Source organism: Corapipo altera, unplaced genomic scaffold (genome assembly GCF_003945725.1).
Source record: "Corapipo altera isolate COAL_440 unplaced genomic scaffold, ASM394572v1 51, whole genome shotgun sequence".
Lineage (NCBI taxonomy): Eukaryota > Metazoa > Chordata > Aves > Passeriformes > Pipridae > Corapipo > Corapipo altera.
Window position 1 is genome coordinate 5,690,723 of NW_020884892.1, and position 19,322 is coordinate 5,710,044.

General features: G+C 38.2%; 1 protein-coding gene across 6 annotated transcripts in view; it reads left to right on the forward strand.

Moving 5' to 3' along the window:
* The window catches only part of ASAP1 (ArfGAP with SH3 domain, ankyrin repeat and PH domain 1), a 148,575-nt gene that overhangs the window by 123,503 nt on the left and 5,750 nt on the right, over positions 1 to 19,322 (forward strand). For 4 of the 6 annotated variants that reach the window (XM_027645560.1, XM_027645562.1, XM_027645561.1 and 1 more), the window contains 4 exons: positions 8,691 to 8,852; positions 11,733 to 11,799; positions 14,045 to 14,103; positions 16,141 to 16,643. In XM_027645560.1, coding sequence (XP_027501361.1) covers positions 8,691 to 8,852; positions 11,733 to 11,799; positions 14,045 to 14,103; positions 16,141 to 16,643 — 791 coding nt within the window. The remainder of the gene's footprint in view (positions 1 to 8,690; positions 8,853 to 11,732; positions 11,800 to 14,044; positions 14,104 to 16,140; positions 16,644 to 19,322) is intronic. The other 2 variants (XM_027645564.1, XM_027645565.1) reach the window with 1 other exon arrangement.

Below are 19,322 nucleotides of genomic sequence, written 5' to 3' on the forward strand. Positions count from 1 at the left end.
TGCTATGGATTGTCCATTGCAGACACAGTGTAGTGGCTTAGATGTTCCTTCAGTCTGACATAGGGTAACTTTTTCTTGCTGTAAAGTTGCAAGACTTGGAAACTAATCATGAATCTCATTTCCTGAAGGTGATTAAGGATCTTGTCTGGTGTCTGTCTGTAAACACTGCTTAGTATGTTGTCAGCTTTCGATGGATTATAACCAACATTACTTCTTTGTCATTATATAGTGAAGGTCTCATACATACTTAGAAAATTGTCTTTTTCTTCAGGAAGGGGAATATTGATGTGCACATTTCATTCTGAGTATGTATTCTAGTTTGAGAAATGTTAGGCATTTTCCTAGGTGTTCCTGCAAGTTCCTGGGTGTTCCTAGACAAGCACTGAAGCTACTCAGAAAGAATCGAGGCATTGAGTTCTTCCATGTTTTCATATCAAAGATTACACAAAAGAAATTCTTACTTCTAGTACAGCAAAGTCATATATTATCACAAAATACAGAGAAGTATTGCCTTCTAATGTAACATTAACTGCTTCATCAGAGTGGAAAATGCCAGATTCACAGGGTATGTCTGAGAGAGGGATTTAATAGAACTGTTGTTACAATAAAGTCACTGTGCTTCTCTGTTTCAAACATGCCAAAATTCTACAGTCTGTGAGTAATACTGAGTTTTTGGTTGGTATCCATTCAACAATACTGTAAAGTATTTAGTCAGTTTTAGGGGTTTACATTAAATACATGCCTGTGTTACAGGAATAATTGAAGACTCAAAAGGATGGGGAACATGCATAGGAAAACTCATTAGTGTGGAAAGGTTACTCTAGATGCATCATTACGGATGCACTTATGCTTCATTATAAACTGTGCCTCACCTTTGTCTCCCTCTTTCCAACTCCCAAATAGATTGTTTAAAAGAAAAAGAAGCAGAGATTTTCTGCTACCATAGACACTTGTGACACTTCTGAATTTTGAAACAGTCAGATTTAATTTCATTTCTGTAGGAAAAAATAATCCTCTAGAATTTATCTGCTCTTTTGAGATTAGCAATAATAGATTATATCCCTTACATCACAGTTTAACAGACAAGCTTGCTTATCAAATCTTTTTTGTTGTTGTAAAAGTTCATTTTAATATTTGAGTTAAGAGTATATGAAAACAGTGTTACATTTTGCATTAAGTTCCCTAAATAGCAAGAGTAAGAAAAGCATTGAACCTGTAATTAAATTTAAACTTACCTTCTGTCCCAAATGTAATCTGATCTTTGTCCCTGTGCTGCTGTGAGGCCTTGACAGATACCATGGGACCCTGCTGGCACATGGAGTCTGTAGGGAATGGGCAGCTGAGGTCTGTATTTTAGAAGGAGGCACAGAAGATTTTAAAGTTTCATGGTTTTTATCCTTTGGGACATACAGATAAAACTGTCTTTCCAGAACCTGTTCTATATTTAAACAAAACCTCCTCCCTGTATCCCTCTGTTAGCTGGCTTCATTGGCCAGTGAAGTTCCTGGGTAGGAAGGTTCCATGGTGTTCCTGAGGTGCCACAGGGGACAGGAAGCCATCCAGTGAACTTGTGTTGGGGAAAGAAGGTAAGTTTAAAGCAATTTACATAAGGCACACCACTCTTGCTCATGTTTTGCAGTGGACATGCTGGTTGAAAATAATTGTAATTGTTGGAAGAGGTGATATTGGGATGTTTTAAGTTTTTCCATACATCATTATAATGCATGTCCAGACTTTCCAGTTTTATAACTTTTGAAAATACTCCTAAAAATGCTGGAATGATCATATATTTTACTTTGAACTGTGTCATTTGTGGATACATCCTACTCTCTGGTATCTCTGCTACAGGTTTAGTTTATCCTAATGAAATGAAAAGTACAGAATGAGTGCAGTAGCTGCCTGAACCAACCACTGTGTACCTTTTGTAATAGTTTATCTAAGCTTATTCAGATTCAACTTACTTGTGTTGTCAGTCAAGTCTTTAGTCTCTAACATTCTGCAAATAATTTTTTTTATTGCTCTCTCCAGCTTACACACCTGCATTATGGCTCCCGACATCTAGCAGGTCATCTGCCTGTTGTTTTACAAAAAGCTTTCAAAAAAAAGAATCAATATTTAAGTAGTTGCATGACTCGCCACATTGCACAACTTTCATTGCAAATCCAATGGGAGGGTGATGTTGCTAACTAGTTATGGAGGAATATTAGGCAATCTAAGCCAGGTTTCCTTCATTTTAGCCTAAAACTAATTGATTTTTTTATGGTTCTGCCTATTTCTCTCATATTGGAAAAACATGGAGGTCAGGGATCAATTCTGTGTCATGATGTTAAGTTTGGATATTCAATACCTATGAGTTTTCATGTTTTGCACTTTGTCTCAGCTCTAACATTAGGTACCTAGACCCAAAGGCTCTTCTTTTGTGGTTCCATTCCACTGCTGCTGCAGACACTGTGATATTGTCTGCTCCTTCACTAGATCAGACTCAATTTCTAGCCAAATTACCTTATTTGAATTTAATAACTTAAGAACTTCTAGAAGTTGTCTGACTGCATTGCTCACAGGATTAGGAATCTTCCTAAGTCCACTAAATTACCTTGTGCATGTACCAACATTGTTGTTTGGCTTTGGTGATTTTTCAGTCACTGGTGACCATATCAGGGCACTGCCTGGAGGGCAACCGAACAGGTCTTCATTTCTGGTTTCTTAGACTGAACAAACCAAGATTATTTCACCTTATCTGATCGAAGAGTATTTTCATTTTCCTATGATTTAAATTATCCTTTCATCACATTAGCTCTTATCCATACCTTTGCTGAAATACAAGTGGCTGGAAGTGTCGGGACAGCAGTAAAATTTGCTCTTTCTACTGGAAATACCACATCAAAACATCCTTCTTATTTTTTTCATGATTGTATCATACTGTGGCATAGCAGGCATTACACAGTCACTACTACCATTTTCAACTGAAGTCCTTAATTTATTCCACAAATGTAGTTAATCTCATTTCCATTACCTCAGCCTTTAAGGTCATCTGGTTTCTTCTGTTTCTTCTGAATGCTTTTAGGATTTATATACTTCTCTTAAGTATAGTTAATGACTTAGGTTTTTAAATATTCTTATAAATTTGTTGCACATTTTGATTAAATAATACTAGTTGTCCCACTCAAACTCTGTATTTTTTAATATCGTAGTAGGAATGGAAGGCTGGCTGACCACTGTTGCTTTCATGGGCTGTTCTATTTCTGAATCAACACAAAATACAACATTCTTTAATGAATTTTGTCTTTTTTTTTTTTTTTTAACAGGACTTTTTTTAACATTAATTATAAAATGTAGTTCCAGCGCTAATGTTGCATCAATGTATATTCTTACCTTTCTTATTCACAGAATGATCACAATAATTTTTTCTTTCATTATGGTCCTATTTTCAATACTGAAAACATATGATCTGAAGTAAGACAAACTGAAGAAGTTTTTTAGTAATATTTGTGCAAAAAGTCACTCATGAGAAATTTAAAAATTATAATAACAACACTTGTAAATGAAAATACTATTTTTAATATAAATTGCTTTCCTTTTCAGTGCCTGTTCTACCATTAACTGGAATTTTGGTTCTTCCCTCTGTCTCATTAAGTGGTAAAAAAAAATTACATAAGTGGGGGGTTTACAGTCTAAACCCACCATTTCTTAATTGGATGGCAACAGCTTTGCATGGTTTCACAAGCACACAAATTAATCATTACTATACTAACTGCACAAACACTGAAGGGCAATGCACTATTAATTGCAGACCTTATCCAGTTATTCACCTTCATACAATAACTTTGAGATTATTTAATCTATTTACACATGAAAACCTGATCCTTGTAACATGAAAAAGGGATAAAGTATAACAACAGTCAGTATTGAAAGCAATTGCTGAGGAAAAGAAAGCCCAATAGAAGCAAAATAAAAAAGAAATAGGTCAAAGTGGGTGTTTTTGTTGGTTTTGCTTGTGTTAGGAAAATATCCTTTATGAAATGTGAATACCTCAATTATGTGAGAAATCATGATTAAGATGTCTGTGGAGGAGAAATAGATGGCTTCATTGCTGCTTGGTTAAATATCACAAAATATCTTTGATCTAGAAAAATAACTGCTCTAATTGCTTAGAGATATCTTGAATCATTAAAAATGTCATGTAACAATTGTTTCAAGGTTTTGTTTTTACACACACACATATATACATATATGTGCATATATATATGCGTGTATATATATATGCATATATGCGTGTATATATATATACATATGTGTGTATATATATATACATATATGTGTGTGTATATAAATATATATGTATATATCTATATATATACACACACAAACACAGTTGCTGAGGCAACAGCTCTGGGCATGTCCCACACAGGCCCAGGAGTGTTTCCTTAACCAGGGAACCTCGGGGGAGTGGGAAAGCTGGAAGGAGCCCATAGCTCATGCCACAGCAGCTGAGGGGACTTGAGCAGGGCCAGGAGCAAAGGTGACCAAGCTTAGATGTGTATAAAGAAACTCCTGTGTAGCACCAGGAACAGTGCGAGTGAACAGGGCATGGTGCAGCACTTTGCATGGCAGTTTGCATAGAATGCCATGCAGGAAGGGACTGTAACTCTGCCAGCCTGGCCAGGGAGCAATGGTACCTGCCACTGAGTGATTAGTGCTCATTGGAAGAGATTTAACCTAGATTTGAAATGGATAAAACCAGGCACACTAGAGACATTCCTGGGGGCAGCGCACCAGTGTTTAAGGGAGTGTGTTAGTGAAGTCCTTTGGTCTGCTGTCCCAGTGGAGGAGGGGAATGGAGAGCCATGTGGCAGCAAAGAAACAAAGCACAGATATGCCTCAAAACAGTCACATAGGAATTAGGGCTTCTTCCCCCAGAGAGGTGGTGGGATCAATATCCCAACTGAAGTGCACCTACACCAATGCACTTGGCATGGACAACCAACAGGAGGAGCTGGAAGCTGTTATGCTGTGGGAAAACTATGACATGGCTGTCATCATGGAAACAGGCTGGGATGAGTCACACAACTGGAGTGCTGCAGTGGTCGGCTATAAACTCTTCAGAAGGGACAGGCAAGAAAGGAGAGGCAGTGGGGTAGCCCTGTAGGTTAGAGAGTGTTTTGAGTGTGTGAGCTGAGTGATGGTGACAGTAGAGTCAAATGTTTATAGGTAAGAATAAGGGGGAGGTCAGCAGGCAGATATCCTGGTGGGAGTCTGTTACAGATCACTCAACCAGGATGAAGAAGCAGACGAGGTATTCTACAAGCAACTGGGAGAAGTCTCACAATCGCTGGCCCTTGTTCTCACAGGGGAATTCAGCTTACCAGATGTCTCTCTAGGATGTTCCTGGAGTGAACTTCCTGGTGGTGGAACCTGCTAGGGAATGCACCCACTGGACCTGCTGTCTGTGAACAGAGAAGGACTCATGGGTGATGGTGACCATGTTGGGCACAGGGATCACGGATTCTTGGAAAAGTAAGGAGGAGGATCAGCAGAACTGCCACCTTGGACCTCCAGGGGACAGACTTTGACCTTTTTAGGAACCTTGTAGACAGAGTCCCCTGGGAATCCGTCCTGAAGGGCAAAGAAATCCAGGAAGGCTGGATATTCCTCAGGAACAAAACCTCAGAGGTGCAGGAGCAGAGACACAGTTTAGTGGTGGACCTGGCAATGTCCAACTTAATGATCTTAAAGGTCTTTTCCAACCTGAGTGAGTCTATGATACCTTGTATTTCATAACAATTTTACAGACAGTTCATACATCATCAGATCTTTGTGTTATTTCACCAGCTGTTCCCATAAACTGATTTAGATTCAAGAACTTTTCCCTTGTTTTCTTTATTCAAAGCATGAAGTTACTTTATACCTCTTTCTGAAAAGATGTTTTGAAGTTTTCCTTTATTTTTTGTCTATTTGATAGTAAGTTATTTTGTATTTTAGCCATGTAATCATTAATGTATGACTTCTATATTCATACTTATTCCTTCTGTGAGTCTAATATAGGAACAAATGCTAGGAGTCTGAAAGGATGCACAATTTTTAATACTTTAACACCTTTTCCCTGCTTTTGTATGCCACGTGAACCTTTGAAAGTTATGAAGTGATGTTTTTCAACTCATCTGTGATGTCTGGATATATATGTGTCAGGTGAAATATGCCCATGTAACATAATGTTAAGGGTTTTTTTTAATTCTACTAAATTTTATTTTTGTAGATAAGGCTTTTTCATTTTATTGGCAACTAGAAGTACAACTTTTACTTCATGCCTGAAGTTTTATTTTTGCAGTAAGCGCTCGGTACTGTTTCAGTGCATTTCCTGGCCTCTTTTCCCTTCAAGCCCGGTGTGGGTGACCCGTGACCGTGTGGGTGCAGTGCGGGCAGGCGGGCGCCAGGGGGCGGTCGGACATTCCCACTTGGAGGCATTTTGGCTGCGTGAAACTCTCCAGTGCCGCGTGTCAGGGCAGGAGACAAACACTGCTCTGATGTGCCCTGTATGTTCTCGACGTGCTTTAAGAATAATGTCGCTGTTAACAGTGGATATTGACTATTACTTTTCCCCTCGTCATTCCTAGATACGTTCTGAGCTATGTAATGGGTTATAGAACAACTTTTGGTTTGTATTTCTTTAAGAGAAGAAAGAATTGATAACTTGCAGAAGTCTAAGGGGTCATCAGTCCAAACGTAACATGAGAAATGCTGATTTTGCTTTCAGAAACATCTCAATGCACAGTTTAAATTATCTTGCTTCCTTAAGCTCGAGGAAGAAATTAAAGTGAGAAAGGATAAGGATGCAAACTGGGGAACAATCATTAAATTGCACTGGCATTTGACTTCTTGTCAGTTAATGGGTTTGTGAACTTGAAAGTCAATTGAGAGGAACAATCACAAAATATATAATTTGATTTACCAAAGTAGCCAATTAATTAAGCCAGGCCCAAAATACCTGCTGGGCTTGTGCTTGAGGTATTCTCCTGCACAGCAGAAGGCCTTCCAGGCTTGAATCTGGAAGAGAGTAGATTGAATTATTAACTCATTATGGGCAGTTCTATTAATTTTTTCTTTGCAGTTTAGAAGAAAGAGGGAGGTCACCCACTGAAAATATCTGGCAAACAGACCTATGCTTATGTGATCATTGAAGTTATTTTGTCAGTGTTTAATGCTTCATCTAGGGAATTTTAATAAATATTATTCTTCACTGATTTTAATACTTCTATGCTATATAATAATTTTGGAAGGAGTGCAAGCTTTGATAATTTTCAGTTTACCTATAGTCAACTGTCACAAATATTTTTAAAGAGGCAGCTCTCGTCCTGTGCACAGGGTAGGGTATATGTCAAGTAACTGAATGAAGAGTTTTGTCTCAAATACTGTTCAAATAAATTAGATTTTCAAAAATAGGCTATTTGGTTCTACAGTGCTACAAAATCTGTGACAATAGAGTTGAAGTTTCAGGTATAAATAGACTTTGCTTTTAAATTTTTATGTTGATTTTCTGCCTTTTTCCAGACTGTGATGGCAAAGCTCTCTGATGTGCAAAACTTATTGCAAGGTCATGTCTGCAATAGTGTTAGTTGTTGGTTAGATTAAAAGAGTTAAAAAAAAAAGGCAAAACAAAACAGTGACCTAGCAGAAAAAAGAAAACAAGCCCAACAACAAAACCCTTAGAGCTGTTCTAACCTAATGTAGAACTAATTTAGATAAGTGTTACAAGTAATTTCTTTGGGCAGTAATGGCAGTTGACTTGAGCAGTTGTCCCCTCACTATGTTTTGTGCCCTGCTCTGCCTGATTCCTTGAGCTTCTTATTAGAGACATTTTTGAAGGTCAGTGGTGAAGCTGATTAGGGAAAACTCTTGTCTTTCCTCTGGGTTATTTTGTCTTTCAATCTGTATCTGTTCCCATATCCTGTGAAACAACATTGTGTTGAATAATACTTCTGCCAACATTAATGCAAGGGGAAATAAAAGTGTTTAAGAGTAGGAATGACTGCATAAGCTCTTATAAGTGCTGCTACCATTAAATATCTAATCTCAGTCTCAGAAAGGACTTCTCTGATGTTTAATTTATACCGTGTACAGCAATTTGCATTGCTCTTAGAATGCATAATTTGATTTATTTAAGCCACAGAAAAAAAGGAAAATAATTACAGAAAAGCTTCTCGAGCTTACAGTCATATTTGAAAGTGCAAGGAAAATTTGTAGATAGATTTCTATTTCCTTCCTTCCCCCCAGTTTATTAGCAGAGTTTGTATGGGATGCTCTGGAAGAGAAAAAACTCACATAGTAGAATATCTAGAAAGCTTTTTTGTTCTGGTATAAATTAAAAGGAATTTTAATCCCATGTGCTAAATATTACTTAATTTTCAGGGCTTTTTTTTTTTTAAACAATACCTAAAATTAGAAATCCTGGTGTGATTGTATTTTTTAAACATAAGTACACGTGTCATTCTATTGTCAAGTTTCTTATATTCCCACAGCTGAGATGGTCAAAAATGTGGTGAACATGTCGTTTAATCTGAACCGTGTTTTGGCATGGCTTGTCTTTTTATTTTAGTCTTTTCTGCACTTCGCTGTGGGTCTGACTGTGAATTTTTCAGTGCTGCTTTGACGTTTATGCACATGTATTTGTAAGAAGGTTGTTTGTTATTTTGCAGGCCCACCTTCAACCCTCCCTCTAAGCACTCAAACCTCTAGTGGCAGCTCCACTCTTTCCAAGAAGAGACCACCTCCCCCACCCCCAGGACACAAAAGAACCCTCTCTGACCCACCAAGCCCACTACCTCATGGACCCCAGAATAAGGGCCCAATTCCTTGGGGTGAGTTTTGAAATGCAAAACAAAAGGGCAAGGGAAAACCTTTATGATGGATGATATATGATCTTTGGTTTCTTTTTACCTGGTGCTTGCTTTCCAATGATTTCAGCTTGATGTAACGTCAGCTCAGATAAATCAAGAGTTCTGTCCTCTGTCACTCTGGCTCCCAGGCTGCTGCAGCCAAGTCTCACTTGAGAAAGCTGAAAATATTCCACGCTCCCCTGGGGCCCAATCCAACCTCCTCCACTGCTTCCCTCTCTCTGCCTTAGCTGCCCAGGCTGCCCTCACCCCGGCCCCCTCAGCTGCTGCTCTGCTCTGCCTCTGCCTCCTCACCCCTGATGCTGCTCTGACGAGCTCATTGATCCAGGTCGATGTAGATTTGGGACAGACAGACCTCAGTGAGTCTGTGCAGGTCTCACAACTGCCAGAGGGCTTTGTGCCACATCTCTCCCATGAAATGTTCACACCTCACTGGTGGGAATGTGTTGTCTTGATATGTATTTGGCTTTTGTGATGTTGTCTGTACCTACACAGAGACTGATAGGTTTGCAGCCTTCTATCTGCAGAAGTTACACAGAAACAGCACTTTAAAAATGATTTTTTATAGCAGGATACCTTTCTGACAGATGCTTTTTAGACACTATTTTCCAGACTGCTCAGATTCTTCCTCTTTTCAATAAAAATTACTCTATGCAGTCAGCTTCTTTCTGTAGCTATAAATCTCAGGCCCATGTAATTTTCTATAATTTTAGTTTTTGTGGCAGGATTTTCATGAATCTGTAAATTTTCAAGCTGGAATCCAATGCTTGCATAAGGGCGTCATCCATACACTACTTATATCTTAGGAGTACCCTCTCTCTGTTCTGTGTGTATAAACACACAATTACTAGCCTAAAAATAAAAATGCTAAGCCAAAACCACCATTTTTACAGCAAATTGAGTTAAATGTGGTCAATCATGGAGTATTCATGTGTGATTGAATCTAGGATTCAATATGGAGAAAAGTACAGAGTCCAAGGAAAAGCAAAGATTTTTTTCTCAAGGAATACAAATAATGTCAATCTTTTCAGTTCCCTACTTCTTAGAGGACTGGGATATGGAAAAAAAATGTGTCCTGTGTTCTGAAGTCCAATAGTCCTGTGCTATTTCAGAGGTAGTAAAGACATTTTGAAGGGCTTGGACTCTAAAAATGTAAAAAATCCCAAATATTTAAGTCCAAAACAGCACCTAAAGTACCATGTACTAGAATACTATATAATGTAACGCTATTAGAATGAAGGTATGGTAGGATAAGATGCTAAGCCAGTGCCAACTTTTCTTTAAAATCTTTAGACAACAGAGGAAGGAAAAGGAAAATATGGGAAAGGTGCGGGTGTGCAGTTGAAGATGAAGAAGCCTGTAGCAGTAGAAGAGACCTTGTCAGAGCAGGGCTGGGGAAGAACATGGCTTTTTCTGTCTCTTTGCTGCGCTTCAGTGCAGGCTAAACTTCAGTGGATGGAAGGGAGACCTCTTCTCCCCATGTTTCTTATCTGAGATCTGTACAAAAGCTTTTTTGAAAGTCCTTTTCGATTTTTAAGCAAGTATTAAATTTTACGTTTATAAGAGGGAGTTTCTTGTATCTGCCTTCATGTTTTTGGCTTAAGAATATTGTCAGATGTTCACTGCTTTTCCTTTCAGAAGCTTTTTTCTGTGTCGTTATATTTTTTGCTATGTTGAATTTCAGCACTTGTTTTCTAATCTGTGCATTAATTGAAGTTTCAAGCAGAGCAATCCTTAGCTTATGTCTAAGCAAACTGAGTTACTATTCAAAGATGTTCTAAAAATGTCATGTAGATTATTTTGGATTTCCATAGTAACCATGAGATATTTTTCCTTGCTTTATCCATAGGATCTACATGTGACGGGTTTGCTGTTTCTTTTACCTTTGTTACTTTTTTCCCCACTTTTAAATACAAACATATTTTTAGCAAGGCTCAGTATGAGCCTTTTCTGCTGTTTCATTTAGACTTCAATGCACTAAGAATGGTATTTAGGCAAACGTGTCCTTCTTTTGTATAAGAAGCATTTTGTGTTCTTGGCTCATTAAATGTCACTTTGCATCTATTTCAATGACAAAATTTACTAATGGTTGTTGAAGTTGGTTCTAAGATTGCTAAGACATGCTGTAATAGGAGAGGCAAGGGGGAATGGCAAAGGCACTAAACCAAAGGAGTTAATATCATTATAACTTGCAATGGTGATGGCTAATGGAAGAGAAGCCTTCTGCTGAAGGAGTCCAGAGCACTTGGGTTTCCATTTTGCTGCCTTTTCGCAGAATTCAGTATACCCAGGATCTTTTCCTTACCAGTGGTCAATGTGCAGGTAATGGGAACATACAGACTTAGTCATTAAATCAGTATAAGGCTGTTCTTTACGCAGGACAAAATACCAATCCTTAGAAATTTAATGTTTTGTGAATAAAATCAAATTCATGGTGGTTTTAAAAAGACATGCCTCATAGCAAAAAATGTAAACATCTGTGATAAATTTGTCTGATACTGGCCTGCAGTATCTCCTTCTATTCAAGGAAAATTGAAACACTATTTCAAAACAAATGCCCTACAGCAATGTCATTCAATCTTCCCTTGCCAGAAGATGTGAGCTACCAGTGGCTTGTTTTAAAATGTGTTACATGAAAGGTCACGTTGTATTATTATGGTCCCTGCTGCTTTTTCAGCTACAAAGTTATTAATGAAGAATGAAATTTTACATGATCTTTTAGACATCTTGGATAGAAGAGACTTAGAGGAATATGTGTTTCTCTTTAAGTTGCACCCTCTGTTGATTATATTTCAGTTATCCTAATTATTTAGGGTTTTTTAATGGTCCTTTTTTTCACCTCAGGTAATGATTTGGGCCCACCTTCAACTAAGGCTGCAAACAAGTTTGAGGGGATGTCTCAGCAATCAAGGTAAAATCTCCACATATGAAGGCAAAGATGAAAATTTAAGTAAACATAACTAATTTGTAAATTAGAGGGGGAAAAAAGCCTTTCAGAGGACATAAAATCCTAACTGTGTTTCTTCATTAGTTTTCTGCATGCCTTAGTAGCATACAAATACTGTGGCTTCATTGAGCCTCCTACGCTTTGTTCCTTGCTGTCCATACACAATCCATCCTTTGAGCGGGATGGACAGAACGACTTGTACCCGAATCTCTGCCGCTCCTACAGCAGTGCTCTCTGAGCTGGGGAATGCTGCCTCAGACTGCAGTCCAGCAGCACAAAAGTTTTATTTTCATGTCTCCTGGCATTTCATTTTGTCTGTTTCAGTGTGAGGTCTCATGCCCGTAGCTGCAGTAGTGTCACTCTGGGTACAAGGTGGCATCATCTATAAGAGAGAGAATTCATCTCAGTCTTCCAGCTTAACTGTTTTCCAGCCTGTCAAGCTTATGTGTTGCCACACGGTCTGCAATAACACAAACTGCTTTTAGCTCGTAGTTCATCAGGTCTGTCCATTACAAGTGTCTTTTTCAATAGCTGGAGAAGTAAGGACAGCCATACATTCCTGTCACTTAGTGTTTGCTACTCCTCTGTCTGCGCTGTGATTCCAAAGTCCTGTGGTTCAGAGCGCGGTGGTTCTAACAAACACCTGCCTCAGGCACACGACCTTGCATGACCACAAGTGCGCGGGATCAGGCCGTGACTGGAGAGAGATGTGTAACGTCAAACAGGTCACAGCAGGAGATGTGCAGGTAGAATTCCTGGACACCCCCCAGTCTGTGATCTGCCTTGTCAGGACAGGTAGATGAGCTGTTACTGGCAGCACAGCTGACTTGCCATGTTTACTGAATCCATCCAGGTGGCACTGGCCATTCAGGGAAAAAGAAAGTGGTGATGCTCCATAGCACCAAGAACTGGGCCTGTGCTCAACACTTGCCAGACAAGGGTAAAAGTGTGGTATTTGTACTCCATGGCATTAGATAAAGGCCAAGGTAGGAGCTGGACTTCGATCATCTTTGTGGGTCCCTTCCAACCCAGGATATTCTGTGAATCTATGGTATATTGAATCAAGAGTGAGCTTGGCTGTTCTTTCAGTTTCATGTCATGGTATATTTTTGCCATTTAAAAAACAGGTAGGAAAATAAGTGTTTCATTGTGCTCATTTTGAAATGGTGGCTGCAGAGAAAAATAATAGCAGAATCAAGGCTGGTGATGCAGAAGACTCTCTGCTCTGCTGAACATACTCTGGCAACTTTCTCGGACATTTTTCTTTCCTCTTGTTTTTTTGAGTCATTATTTTAAGTTAATACTGATTTTTATTTATTGTTTGATTTTTATGCCTTAAATCAACTTACTTTCTTTTCTTCCACAGTTCTTTTCTATAAAAGTGACCTATGTGTGGTTTTAAAGGAAAAAATTTGGTGGAATTTGTTGAAACTTGTTGTGCTTACCTACCATGTTTGCAAATTTGAGCCAGCCTGATGTTAATTCCAGGGAAAAAATGGGCTACAACAAAAAGCATAGATGGAAAACTTTGACAATATGCAACTATCTTAAATTTTTATGCTATTAATGTAATTAACTAATTAATTAAATTACTTACAACTGTCCTGCTTGTCTCGTTGCTCACCGCTCCAAGTAGCTAACTCAGGTGCAACACGGGTTGACAGAGTAAAGCATGTTGTTTTACCACAGTCATCAGTATTTCCTTGGAGTATCACAGTCTTTGTTTCCTACTGCAGCAGCAGTGTGTGTGTAATACAGAATCAGTGGGCTACAAGGCATAGGCTCAGTCCTGGCAAACTTCAAACCACTGACATAAAGGACAGATTATATTTTGAATGCTTCAGTATAATTATTTTAAAGTTCAGGATTTGCCCATGGAGCTGCTTTTTCAGCTTCACCTGTTTTCAGAATACATTTTGCACATACCATAGTTTGTAGAATATATCTGCCCTATGGCATTGAAGCTCTGTGGGGTTTGTATGCCTTTTTCTTGGAAAAAAAAAAAAACAAACAGTTAATTCTTAACAGTGCTTTGTGTTTTGGGATTGATTCACAGACAAGATGATTATATGAAAGAAGCAAAATAGGTGTGGATTTTGGTTGTTTGGTTTGGGTTTTTTTTAATTATGGATGTGTAAAGGGGAAAAATGAGAAATAAACGTATTTTATAACAGTTGTAAGCATTAATAATTCACATCTGTTGATTTAGCACTGGGACTGCAAAGACTGCACTTGGCCCTAGAGTTCTTCCCAAACTACCTCAGAAAGGTAAGAGTTCTCTTTGTGGCTATTCTTATACTGACTGTCTTTTAAATGTGGGTGAGAGTAGATATTTGTTTTAAATATATGGTCTTTTCAGCAAAAGTTTTATTTCTAAAATGCTGCAAACCGTGAAAGCTTTAGAAAACTAAAAGGATTTTGGAAGGTTGGGAAGGTTTTTATTAAACTGGAAAAAGTAGTTAGACCTATTGAGGAAAGAAAAAAAATCATTAACTAATTGAAGCCGGAAGAGACATCAGGAGGTCTTGTGGTCCAGTCCACAACTCCGAGCAGGGCCAAATTTTTGCCATGAGGGCTGGTTGCTCAAGGCCCTGTCCAGTCACATCTTGAGTATCTCCATGGATAACCTCTCTGGGCTTCCATTTCTATCTTTGACTGCTCTTGTTGGTAATGTCTTTTTTCTTCCTAATATCTCTAAGTCCGATTTCTTGATACCCTTGGAGCAACCTGTATCCATGCCATGTTCTGGCCATCAGGGTTGTTTTCCCAATAACTACTTTGGAAAGAGTCAGGTGCTGTTACATGCTCATTTCTATATCAGTGACAAACTTGCCGAGATCATCATTCCAGGGAATACCTTCTGGCCTTTTCTTTTAGAGATGTTTTTTTCTAGCCTCTCTTTAAACTCATACAGCAAGTTTTTTTTAGGGTTTTTTTGAGTTATTGCAGCAGTTGACTACAAAGTTGGAAGTAGACCTACTTTGTAGCTCTGTCTGATATAGAATCTGTCAAATATATGTTACATCTGTATGAGTGGATGATCACTTGAAGCTCAGGAAATGCTACTTGTCCAGACTTCTGAAGCTAGATGTCTGAAATTCAGAGTGCAAATCATTTTAACAGAAAATGCAAATGTGAAATTTCAACTTAAATTACAATTATTATGACATGGTATGATCTTTTGAGGGAGACACCAATGACATGCTAAGGTGACATTGCAAGGGAAGTCAACACTTCCTTGACTGAAATTATATAGGTGAGAATTTAAGATGGGCCAACTCAAAGCACTATCAGGGCTACTATCAGGGTTTTTCATGTAATTTACTTACATCTCAAACCTGTGGGGATGATCAGTGTGTGTACGTTTGCTACTACATAAGTCTAAGAGACAGAGCCATATACAGGTATCAACACAGACATTTTTAAAATGAGGCATCTGATAGTAACTATACAATTTCTTGGAAACCATGCAAAATTTTCTTTTTTTCCTTCTTTATTTTTTTTTCTTCTTTTTTTTCTTCTTTTTTTTTCTTCTTTTTTTCTTCTTTTTTTTCTTTTTTTTCTTCTTTTTTTTTCTTCTTTTTTTTCTTCTTTTTTTTTCTTCTTTTTTTTTTTATATACATAGACATTAATATAGCATGGAAGTGTTGTTGCAGTGGGTGATATCCGAAGAGAGTGTTGTTGCTTTCATAGTCAAATGTCAGGCCACCTTTTTGGCTGATAGAGTATGATACCAAAGCAATACTGAATACGATAGGAAATTGTTCCTTCTGGTCAAAATGTGTTGTTTTCATCATGGGTTGTAACTTTTTTCTCTCCTGACCTCCTTCATCTGTTTTAATATTAGGTACTAATCCTGAAACTCAGGGGTTTTTTTAGTATGGAATTCAACTGTATTCCTGAAAAATTGTCATTAAAAAGAAGTTTTGTTATAGTCACATGCAAGAGTCTATATGTTGTTTTATAAAATATGTCTTTTATTTCATTTAATATTTTTTGGTTTGGGTCCAAAAAGTGATTACTTTATTTCCTTTTAAGTAGATAATCTATAAATTGACACCTAGTAGTAGTTGTTGGAATAAACACTGCTAACCTCCAGGAGGAGCAATTAAGTGAGACCTCAGTGAATGAGGGTTATATAAAGTTGTATTGTCTTGCTTTTATCATAGACTGGGAGGATTTATGGGCAGTTATGGGGCTCAGTGACCATGTGATCATTTACATAGTTGCAGTTTTGATATGTGCCTAACTTCTTTAACATTAAAATGAGATGATGAAAAACATTGTTTTGCTCTTTTGTTTTAGTGGCACTAAGAAAAATAGAAACCAGTCATCATCTTTCAATAGATAAATCACATCAGCACATGGAAATGTTTCAGAAGCCCTCACTGTCCATCGATATACCACAGAAACCACAGCCTGGAGACCTGCCCCCAAAGCCTCTGCCTCTGGAATTAACTCAGAAACCTCAAGTAGGAGATTTACCCCCAAAGCCTGGAGAACTGCCCCCAAAGCCTCAGCTAGGAGACTTACCACCAAAACCACAGCTTGGAGACTTACCTCCAAAGCCACAGATGAAGGACCTTCCTCCAAAGCCTCAGCTAGGAGAGCTGTTGGCTAAAACTCAAGGTGGAGAAGCAGCACCGAAGCCTCAGCCCTCAGAGGCGAATCAGAAATCTCACTCCATAGATCTTTCTCCAAATGTACAGTCCAGAGACACCGTCCAAAGGCAAGCATCTGAGGAGTCTAATGACATCACACATACCCTGCCAGAAACCCCTGTGCCACTTCCCAGGAAAATAAACATGGTAGGTATTACTGCAGCTAGTTGGAAGTATCCTTGGAAGGCTTTGAAGTTACTGTAAGGACTTTCTGTGCACCCTTGAGATATGCACACAAAACAACATAACATTATGGGTTGAGATAGGGAATGAGCAGTTCTTTTTGCACCCCCAAGCAGCTTCAGCAAATGCTGAGGGTTTACAAGGCCTCCTGCATGCTGAAACAAATACCTGTAACATAAAACAATAACCTTGGGAGCATTACAGTGTATTTGGATTTACTGGAGACTTTGAACATTTTATCTGTGCCAGTCATAACTCTGAATGAATTGGTGTTTTTTTCTGTTGCCTTTGCTCACAGCTCTGTATGCCTTAGATTGCTAGAATATTTATATATTTGATTTTTGTAAGCTTTAAGAAGGGATGTTAGCACCTATTGTCAGTAGATGCAAAGTTTAAAGTCAACTGTGACAAAGTAGTAAATGTTTCTGCTGTGAGTATTTAATGTTGATGTACTTAAGTGGTTAACAAAGGTTCAGATATATTGCTGAAGTGGCAAAATTGACATTGCTGGATGCTGTGTAGTAACAGAGCTGGTTCCTTAACTCGATTAGAACTCCCAATTCATCTTGCTGTTTATCTTGCTAACCAGTACAATTTCCAACAGAGGATTCTTCATGCATATGCACATTGAAATAACTTTATGAAACTCCAGAGCTCTCTTAAGATTTTCATCATGAAGAATACATCAAAAAGGGGATAGTTTGTTTGTCAGGTTTGCTATGCAAAGCACTTATGTAAAAGGAAATAAGGCTTCCGTTCTTGCAGTGAAAGCAGAGGGTGAGTTTCTGTCTTGTGCTTGTCTGAGGAAGAACACGCTGGAGCCATCGCTCTGCTTGGCTTCTGGCATGGACTTGCCTGTAAGCTCCTGTCTCAACTGAGACTGACAGGGTTGTTGCTTGGGCTTCCTGCGTGTTCTGGAGATTAAATATTACTGGTATCTGATCAAAAGGTGCCTGCAAGTACAGTTTGTTTACTTACTTTTAAATATAAGCAGGCAAATGACGCTGGACATTCCCAGCTATTTGTCACTTTATTAGAGAAGAAAAAAAAGCAAATAGTAGACGGTTTGGTTTTTGGTTTTTTGTTTGTTTGTTTTAAAACTCTTTGCCTACCTTACACAGAAAAACTCCGAGGAAAGATTCAGTGTTCTCCAAACTCAGCTATTTTCACATGTGCAGAAAATTATATAGTTCCACTGTTGTGCAGTGATCAAAACTATTATATCTTCAGAGGTTTTTTTACATCATTGCATGCACACTTCTTGTTCAGTGCAGTCTTTTCTGCTTAAGTGTTAATGTGCAAGAACTCCTCTTAAAAGTATCTTGCCTTGTTTTCATCCTCTGGCTGTATCCTCTCTGCACAAGCTGGGGAAATGCTCCCTCCCAGAGTAGCAGTGAGACCTGCAACAGCAGCCACCAGTGTTTGTGGGTACTTCACTCCTGGGTTTGACTATTTAGCCACTAAATAGAGGAGCTTACATTTTTTTATTGAAAGTTTTAGAAAATTAATCATTCAGAAATATAATTTTGGAATTCCAATGCTGATAATATATAAGGATTTGAAAGGATATTTTTAGAGAATTGAAACTTGCTCTGAGTGCTTCTGAAATCACACTAAGCACTTGAGTGTTTTTTTCTCTGTGTGTGTGGTGGTTTCTATAAAGGAGACAAAACACTTATTTTTTAAAGAAAAAGAAGTGTTGAATGTAAATAAGAGCATGGAGGGATTATTAATGATCATAGCAACTTGTTTTATTCAGTGTTGAGCATAAAATCTCTTCTTAATAAATACTAGTGTTGGATTCAGGGAGTTGGTGGGGGGTAGTGGTATTTGTTTTATAGTCACAGATTACATTTCCTGAAATTGCTTGCATTTCTTTACCCACCAGTGCCCCAAACTGTGTTCTGCAACATATGTGCTCTCTTCAGATCCATCCTTTTTTAAACCTTCCCATGATTAAATACAACTTGGGCTTGAATTCTGCTTGTTGCTGCTCTCTATGAAAGGAACATAATGTTAAAATCTCATCTGTGGCACTAATCTGATGGAACCAGGAGCAATTCTCATAATTTTTCTTGCAAGCTGAGTCGCATACAGTTCTCTAAGTTTAGAGGAATGTAAATTTCTTTATTCTCTTTTTATTGAATAAGTTAATTTTTCCCTGGCAAAAGTAGTTGCTTCCCTTCATCACCGGAGGATTGATTGGAAGTGCTCCTAGTTTGTAAAAAGGTTCTTTGCAGTTGAAAGCTGAGACTTTGAGCTGATGGCCCCAAATACCCCTTCCCACTGAATTCCAGTTCCTACTGATAGTTGAGATTTTTGCTCAAATTATATGAATATATATGAATATGAAGAGAGGAAACATTCTTTGAAGTGACTTCTTGTTGCAACAAACCTTTGCTGTAAAAAAACTCTTGATCTCATATGAACTTCAAGTATTTCTGTTCATTTGTCTGGAGCATGGGTTTTTTTAGTCTTATGTTGTGTTAACTGCTTTCTTCCTTAGATCCCCCTATGATTGTTGTTTTCCTGTACCTTGAGTTTAGTGTGAGTGCCTTTTGGTGTGTGTCTGTTCTGCTGTTGAGCTACAGGGATATTTTTTTTTTTTTGTCAAAACATGGAGGAATTTCAAGTGGGTAGGTA